This window comes from Apaloderma vittatum, unplaced genomic scaffold, assembly GCF_000703405.1.
Source record: "Apaloderma vittatum isolate BGI_N311 unplaced genomic scaffold, ASM70340v1 scaffold22512, whole genome shotgun sequence".
NCBI classification, from domain to species: domain Eukaryota; kingdom Metazoa; phylum Chordata; class Aves; order Trogoniformes; family Trogonidae; genus Apaloderma; species Apaloderma vittatum.
Window position 1 is genome coordinate 26,238 of NW_009705553.1, and position 8,975 is coordinate 35,212.

Genomic DNA, 8,975 nt, shown 5'->3' on the forward strand with positions numbered 1-8,975 from the left:
GCAGGCTCAGGGTCACTCATGGGGCCCAGCCCTGGCCCCTGTACTTAAGAGGGTATTTTGAAGCTGGTGTAAAAGAAAAAAAGTGTGGATGTTGTCTGGGGACAGGAGAGTCTAGTATTTTCAGTTATTTGTGGGTTGGTTTGTTTGTTTTCTGTCAAATCTGAGGCTTTCCATTAAGATTTTCTTATATAGTTCACTGAAGTTCTATTACGTTGTGTACGTGTGAGACCTCTTTTCACAGATGTAGTTTCCAGAGATACAAATTTAATTTACAAAGAGTCCAAAGATGCAAAGTGATTTTGTGAGTGTGTAATGGGCGTAATTTTATTAGTTTGGGAGAGATTTATAAAGCTGAGTTACACAGCAGCCATTTAGAGACCGTATGAATGCAGGGTGTTGTAACTGCTGGATCGGTTTCTAAAAGCTCGAGAATTTGACTGGAAATTTCTGAGTGTTAGCAGAAGACTTGCTGAATACATTATTTTCCTTGTAGTCTAAATCTAATGACTGGCAGGAGACACCAAGGTGCCTTTGCTGTGGCTGCACACTCTTAACAGTAGATTGGACATACTGAGGGATCTTTGGAACAACTGGCACCTCTGCAACACTTCTCCACGGAGAAGTGGAGTGGATTAGTATCCACCTGCACCGCCTGTCTGCATCACTGCTCCAGTTTTTCATAAATGAAAAACACTCATTTTAGCTCTCAGAAAAAAAATGAAATTGTGGTGGAGCTGGGGTCGGCACGTTAAAGGTACTAAGTCTAGAAAGCAAATAAAAGTCTTCCAAAATGTATCTCTTAAAAAAGTTGTGTCATTAAGTCACAGTTTGTGGCGAGGAGAAATTTGTCTTCCACTGGCAGTACTGATAGTACTATTCTGGTTGCCTTAAATGGAGTCTGGCAGTGGAAAACCATTTTTAAATTTTTTTTGTACCATGTGTTTATGATTCAGAATGGAAAATATGCTTTAAAGGATAGCTTGTGTTACCTACAAGTTACTGGTAAGTAATACACCTGTTCACACAGAAAGCATAGGGCTGGATTTCAGTTGGAGTTTGCTGAGGAAAAGTTAGGGGGAAGATAACACGAGAGCAACCCCAACGGAACAACAGGCTGTTGACAGGCTCCAGGGGGTTTTGTGGAAATCACAGTGGGTAAACTAAGGAGAATTGTGGCAAGAAACAGCTTTTGAAGTGGACTGGATTAAATTGACAAAGAGAGTAGGTCTGCCTGTGACATGAACTACTGCACTTACTTTAAGTGGAATTAGTGGGGAGGTGCTATGTTGGAGGAACTTAGTGTGTTTGATTAGTTAGAAAAATATTCTTCAAGGAAAAGACTTTGTAAATGGTTCAGGAAACTGAATTGTTCTGGAAAGCTTAAGAGTTAGATTTGCTCCTAATGGCAGTGAGCCACCACTAGGCAGCATCTGCCAGTGGGCACTCTGAGAAGGGTTTGTGTTTTGATAGCTCCTGCAGTAGAAAATTTCAGAAGAATAAGAGCCTTTGTCTAAAATAGATTTTTTTTCATATTTTTAATGGACTTTTGAGATGCACACATTGAACAGACTGAAAGGTAAGGTTTTCTTACCCAGAGAGCATGCACAAGACCTGTGCACCCTTCGTGTTTCAGTTTGGGGGCTTGCACGGGATTCGGAGCCTGCGCTAACTCCTGCGGGAATGGTGGGGTCCTGCTGATTCCCCCTCCCTCCTCACCCGCAGCATTTGGGACTTTTCCCTAAACCGCATGGTTGTTGCCAGTGACCTTACCTGCCAGGAACTGATGTCCTTTGACATGAATTAAGCAGGAAATTGCTGATTAAGAGTGGACAAACAGCGTATTTTCTTGTCGAGCTCTCTGGCATAAGTCTAGCACCCACCCTTGCCTGTGGCTCTGCACGTTCGCCCTCTCAGCCCAGTGTTGGCAATGTTTGCTTCATTTCAAAGCGGGGAAGGAAATGAAAATTTCACTGAAATAGGCATCTTGGGTTTGACTACAATTACATGCTTTTAAATGTTCTGGCAGAGGAGGACTACTACTGCTCAAAGACTGGCATCATTTAAGCCTTTCAAAGGAGAGCAATTCTGTACTATCTTCTAGAGCTTAAAGAACAAACAAGGAGCCTTCTCCTTCCCTTCCTATTTATTTCAGACTACAGTGATACCACAAGCACTTAAAGGAGTTTTAGCTTGGCAGTTTTAATCATTTAGGCATCTCATTAGTACATCTATGCTCTCTGAGGGATCGTGGTTTAAATTTGGTACCTTCCAAAAAGACTAAAGGCTGTCCCGCTCTTGCTGAAGGTCTGCGAAAACAACTTCAGCAGCCTAGAGTATTAGAGAAGGGTGCTTGCTTTGTGTTTCCTCTGAAGCATCAAATAAGTTTCTTAGGAAAATTCTGTGAAAGAACTATTTTGTTTTCAGCATTGGTTAAGTTTTGGCCAGTACTTGTACAGTTCTAACCTTCTGTGCATTCCAAAAATACATGATATCAAAATCCCGATGAAAGGAAAAACTGTGATGGCTCTTTTTGTATGTGAAATCAACATGCAAAAAAAAAAGTTAAATAAGTTGCAGGAAGGTGTGAAGGTACCAGCAGCTGCTTCCTAGGCCTTAGCTCTGATTTGGCTGATTTTTCCCCTAAGTCCAAGTGCTGTTTATCAACTAGAATTTTATTTACCTTACATGGCAATTTAGGAGATGTTAAAGGGATGTGATTCACAATAGCACAGTCACCTCTTACAGTCAATGTTTGTGGGACTTCTGCTTTCCTGTGGCACTGCAGTGCTTCTCCCTTCTGTTTCTGTGTCAACGCTCTGCATGCTGGCATGTTTTCACTGGTGGAACTCCTGCGCAGTCCTGCCTGAGATGTGGTTTTCCTTAATTTTTCTATCTCCTATGAGATAGAAATTGCTGTTATTTCCTCCTCTATTGGCTGTGCAAAGCAGGACTCAAAGGAAACCTGGAGGAAGTCTGATAATTGACTTTTCATTGGTAAATTTAACATTGTTTTGCAAATAACAAGATTAAAAATCATATTTAGCGATTGAGAATAGCCTCAGACATTAAAAAAGAAAAAGGTAGTGCCTTACTGCTTTTGAGGGTTTCTTCCATTTTTCCTAGAACTAGAAAATATAAAATAAATTTCCAAATGTTTTAGTTTTGACAAATTGATTTTTCTTTCTTTTCTTCCCCTCACCTCCCGCCCTTCTTTTCCAGCAACTGGAAGCAGCAGCTGCTCGTGCTGCTGAGGAAGAGAAGAAAAGACTTCAAACTCAAGTCGAATTACAAGATCGCTTCAGTTTAGAGCTGGAGAGAGAAAAAATGGTGAGTGCATGTGGGTTTTTGCTGTGATTACATATCACGAACAATGTACTCAGCAGTGATTTCTCTCACAGGCAGTCACTGAAAAGAATTTCACAGATTTTGCAGGAGGCTGGAGAATGTAACCTGCATTGTATTTTTACTAGCAAATTCAAATACTGGAAGAGCTTGCCTACAATTTGTATAGCATTCAAAGTTTAAATATTACTGTAAAATTGGGGAATATTTGTTTGAAGGATGGATGCAGAGTGAAGTTACCACTGCAGTTTTCAGAGATGAAGAACCTGAGGCTAGTACATACTATAAGAATATGCAAAATGGACACAGGAGTAATCAAAATGCATTTTAGGAATTCTCTCGCATATATTCCTAAAACTATTGCTTTTTCTGCTGTGTGTTCTTTTACAATTATACACACACAAACATAACAAAATTAAAGAAACAGTGTTGCTTTACAACGCTGTTAATCTAATCCACACTGAGAATTTCCAAACTTAACTAATTTTCAGTCTCCAGTGGCTTTGTTAGGCATAACAGGCTTTTCTGTTAGCTGAAGAAAAGAAGTAGAAGTAGTCAAGCCGCTGTGATGGAACGTCTGGGAACACAGACGCACACAGTGCTGCGTTACGGGCTGAGTGTGAATGCTGAACGCCATCGCTTTCTGGGTCAGTGGGGTTTCGGTTAGCTGAGGGGAAGCAGACTGCAGAGCAGTGGAGCGGGACGTGCCATCCTACCGCACTTGCCAGCAAGCCCTTCTCGCTGACTTCAGGAGCTGCACTTGCCTTCTCTGAAGCGCGTGCAATGCCTTGTGACGTGCGGAGACGTTGGTGTGTTGTCACACCTTGGCTCAGAGCCGCCTGGCTGCTGCTGTCCCCAGCGCAGGGAGGGACTCTGGGGAGCGATGGCTTCGGTGCTGGGTTCCCGCTCTGGTCAGTGACAGGGAGTAGTGAGGATGGGAGCCTGAGCAACCGTGGGGTGCAGCATCTCCTCACCCCTCAGTCCCTTACCACTGCTTTTTTGTTAGAGTTGCTGTTCTCTCAGCGGAGCCAACCTCCTTACCCGATTCCCACCACTTGGGTGCTGTCGCGGTGCCATCCTTCAGCTGCCAGCAGGTGAGGTAGGCCCTGCCCAGGGAGGGCTTGCCTGAGGAACACAGTGGAAACAGTGTAATTAAACCAGCCTGACCTTTGGGTCTGGGCACTCTAAAGGTTTGCTCTTCCTTCCGTGTGGTGCATATCTGGAAACTAAGTGACAAGCTCAAACTGAAGTTAGGTTTAAAACTATAAAAAAACCTGTGCTGATAGAAGTAGGGCAATGTAAGTAACCTCTATTTTTTTTAAATTTTTTTTTTAATTCTCTTAGTTACACAACTACAAATTCAGGTTCAATTTTACCAGTTTAGCTCTGTGGGCAGCAGGAAAAGGTTTGGCTCTGAAAACACTAGCTGAGGGAAACTTGGCAATTCCTTTAAAAATTTGAAAGCAGAGTTGAGTAGTAGCTCATATGTGTCCTCTATTTATGCTGCTAGGTAAGACAGAAAATGGAAGAGCAAGTTGCTCAGAAATCATCTGAACTGGAACAATATTTACAGAGAGTACGTGAACTGGAAGAAATGTACAAGCAGCTACAGGAAGCTTTGGAGGATGAGAAACAGGCACGTCAAGATGAAGAGACTGTAAGGAAACTTCAAGCCAGGTATGGCTTTGATCTAGTAGAGATGTATTTCAAGTCTCTGTGCCCCACTCCCCCCCCAGTAAAAAATAACTGTGCCATAGTATTAAAGATTGTTTGCATCTTAGGCACACAGCTGCAGAGTGGGGACTAGCTTGAAGCCTAAACACAGGATAGATTTTTTTTTTTTCCCTAAACTATGAAGGCTAAAGCTGGTATTTACATGTTTTTCTTTAATATGTTTGATTAGCCCTTAGCAGTGGGAGTGCTCAGCAATTTCAGACAACCAGGTGCATTTATTTTTTCATCAGGTGTTGTGGATGTCAACCTCTGAGATCACTCTCCAGAATTTTCAGTTGTGTATTTTACAAAGCAGCACCTATAAATAGGACTTTCTGTCATATATTATCACAGGTTTAAATTGTAATTGATAAAAGGTGAAGTCTCCTCTTACTCATATGGACTATGTTTAGTGTGATTTGTTTTTTCATGTATTCAGTCCTTCTAAGACAATTAAGATACCTTACGCATGCTTGTTTCTTCTGTGTTTTTCAGTGTTGTATATTTGCATTATTGACTAAATTTTCTGAATAGCCCTTTGTAGCAGTGAGACTGCTTGCATTGCTGGCATAATTTTCAGCTTTACACTGAAGACAAGCCAACAAGCAATTGTTTTTTTCCCCGCTTCCCAAGTATTAAAAGCGGGGAGAAAATTATTAGTTTGGCTTCGTTACATGTACACTACATAATAGATAGAGCTTACTTTATAAGTACAATTAACATTGCAATGCCCGTTGCAGATTACTGGAAGAGGAGTCGGCAAAGAGAGCTGAACTGGAAAAATGGCACTTGCAGCAGCAACAGACCATACAGATGACAGAAGCGGAGAAGCAAGAACTAGAAAACCAGAGAATGATAAAGGAACAGGCTCTGCAAGTCGCTATGCAGCAACTGGAACAACTTGAGCTGGAAAGGAAGGAGGCTCTCGAGCAATACGAGGTGAGCGGTTCTGTTCATCGACCTCTTGTACTTAGCCAGCTATCCAGCAGTTTAACTGAAGTTCATCAATATCACGCTGCTTTAAGGATTAATACGGCACAAAAATTATAGTCACAGGTAGGATAGTTATGTGTTGGGGTTCTTTTGGCCTAGACCAGCAGATGGATTTGAAGAAGAGGCCACATTTCAGACACACCAGCTTTTTATTCGTTTGTCCCAGCTCACATGCAGGCCAGCTCAGTCATATCCTGACACACTCTGTACGTTCGTCTTCTGCTGTAGACTGGCTTCCTCCGCAGTCCCAGCGTTACTAAATGCCTTATGCCTTTGAACTGGTTTTCCTTGCAATGTTTTGATGATGTCAAGGGGCAGTACTGTCTCTTCTGTAGATGAAAAATCAATGTGCTACTGTAGGCTCTTGCTCCTGAGAAAGGTATTTAAGCACTGGTATCAAGGATAGTTAGGAATTAGCTCAGCTTCTCAATGCATAGCAGTGCCCCAGGTACCAGGTCTGTTCTGCTGAGTGTGTTTGGGGAAGGCCAGTAGCTGTATTCAGGGAAGAAATCCAGTGAGCACGAAGGCTGAAGTGCTGCATACGTTCCAGGCCCAGGGAGGTGTCGCTCCTGCGTGTAATTAGGTCAGGAGACAAAACACGGCTGGAGTTCTGTTTAACTAGGGAGTGTGTTTATACTCTCCCTGTGCCCCTGAGGTTAACTCTGTGAAGGATGAGCTAGTGAGCCATCTCCTCTGGCGCAGAATTCAAGTGCTGCAGTGACTGAGGGCCCAAGTGGGGCCACTTTACAAGTTACCATGTTGGTGGTATGTCTAACAAACACCATTATTAGATTGCTTTTGACTAATACTTGGCTTTCTTTAGCTGAGATCTTGGGCTTTTTTTTATGTGAAACATCATAACACAATAAACACCAACCAAATAAAAATCCAAACAAACAAGCCAAATCCACAGAACAAAAGGTGGAGGACGTCACTGCAATGATGGACTCATTATTTTAGAAAACATTAAACATTCTGGGCTTCTGTTTGACCAAGACTTTTACCAGCCTGACCAAAAGACTGGTTTAGACTGAAGAATACCTCTTTCTCGCAGGCTGTAACAGCAGTGGTCCTTTTCCTGGCTTAGATTTTATGAATTCTGGTGGTGAGAGAGCCCCACAAGCTGAACTTGGTTTGGAACAGAAAATGCATCTTTCTGTTTTGAAACTGTGATTTATACTTTCAGCCTTCGGGAAGAGTAGCCCTTCTTAGGCAGCTACAGAAACTTATAGAACTGGTTGCTTTTGGATTCTGATTTGACAGCTTAGCTTTTCTACAGCGAGTGATGACTAAATTACTTAGGATGGCTAGAAATTAGGTTCTCCCTTCTACACTAGATGGAGTGCTGGCCGAATTACTGTGATTCTGTCTTCTTACATGAACAGAGTAAAGTTGTTCTTGTTTTCAAGTGGGCTCTATCTTATTTCAGGAGGTTAAGAAGAAATTGGAAACGGCAGCTAATAACACCAAGAGCTGGAAAGATAAAGTAGCACATCATGAGGGATTAATTCGACTAATAGAGCCAGGTAAGCTATCATCAGAAAAGTTACAAAAAATATATATTCATTTTGTCTCATGCACTTAGGCCACCTAGGGATTTACTGAAGTCTGCCTCTTCCTGTGGCTTATTTGTTTCACAGCAGCCTATAAATAGTGTTTGTGACAACTGTTGATGGTAGCTTTCAAGTTTTACCTCTATTTGCCCTACTATAACAATTTTTTAAATTATTATTTGTTTGTTTATTTAAAACAAAGCAAGGATCAACCTGAACATTGCATGGTTTAGGTGCTTAATGCAGTTAAAATAAATGCTAATTGCCAAAAACGTCATAGCTAAAATATTTGATTTGGGGGAAAAGTTTAATTTCTTAGTTTAGTTTAATTAATACTGTGCCAGCCCGCGTGGAAAGTGACTTTGTGGGGGGGAAATGGGGAGATAAGGACGGAAAAGATTGCAGCAATTGACAATGACTCCTACTAAGCACCCGCACTGAGGACATCCTGGGCCTTCCTCCCTCCTTGGTGAGGCAGGTCCCCAGGTCACCGCTGAGAGGATTTCCAGTCACAGATGAGACAGCACTTACTGAATCAGCCCTTGGCGTCACCTGTCCCGGGGACGGCGTGTGAGCAATGTCCCTGCCAAAACGCCTGTTTCAAGTATTGCACTCTCTCTTGCAGGCTCCAAGAACCCTCACTTAATCACTAACTGGGGCCCGGCTGCCTTCACTGAAGCTGAACTCGAGCAAAGACAAAAGAGCTGGAAAGGGAAAAAAACCACTTCTGAGTAACGACAGTAGTTGATGTATGTTTGTGAAGAGCAGCTCACCTTTGCTCATTCTGCTTCGCACAGAGCAGCTTCTTGCTTCTAAAGATCTGAATTTGCTCAGTAGGTTGGGCCTTTCTACAAAGGAAATACTGTTTACCATGTACGAGTGTCCACTCCAAGCTCAGTAATTATCATATGTGGTGTCTGACAGTACTTGCTGTTTTCCCTCACGTTTCTAGAAACCCTGTTCTTTTATACAAAACGTTCCAGCTGAAGATTTTTATTTAAATGTAGCTTGTGACGGAATTGTTGCTCTACTAGCCTGTAACACTCTGACTGCAGCTAACCAATCGAGCAGCGTCGCCTTCATTCCAAAAAAAGTAAGGGAAGCAATTGTTTCACTGGTTCAGTCAGGATAAATCAGTCCTGGAGGTTCTGTCCATCTCTTAAGACAGAGCATTACCTTTCCTTCCATTGAGTCTCCTTTTACTTTTCTCTGTGCATCTATTGCTGCCCGCATGGTGCTTGGTGCTCAGGTACATTCTTTCGTAGTGAGGGTAACCTGGCATCACCGAGTGCCTCTGCCTTGGCCGACTTTTGTGTCCTGTCTCCCTCTGTTTGCAGGCATCCAGACAAAGAACTGGAAATGAGCATGTACAAA

The 8,975-nt window shown here is 42.4% G+C and overlaps 1 protein-coding gene across 1 annotated transcript in view; it reads left to right on the forward strand.

The window, feature by feature from the left end:
- SWAP70 (SWAP switching B-cell complex 70kDa subunit) overlaps positions 1-8,375 on the forward strand; it is a gene marked incomplete at its 5' end in the record, with an annotated part of 26,867 nt that extends 18,492 nt beyond the window's left edge. Inside the window, 5 exons of the mRNA XM_009865482.1 lie at positions 3,220-3,327; positions 4,853-5,019; positions 5,796-5,994; positions 7,478-7,574; positions 8,227-8,375. Of these exons, the coding sequence (XP_009863784.1) occupies positions 3,220-3,327; positions 4,853-5,019; positions 5,796-5,994; positions 7,478-7,574; positions 8,227-8,336 (681 nt within the window). The remainder of the gene's footprint in view (positions 1-3,219; positions 3,328-4,852; positions 5,020-5,795; positions 5,995-7,477; positions 7,575-8,226) is intronic.
- Between the last annotated feature and the right edge of the window lie 600 nt (positions 8,376-8,975).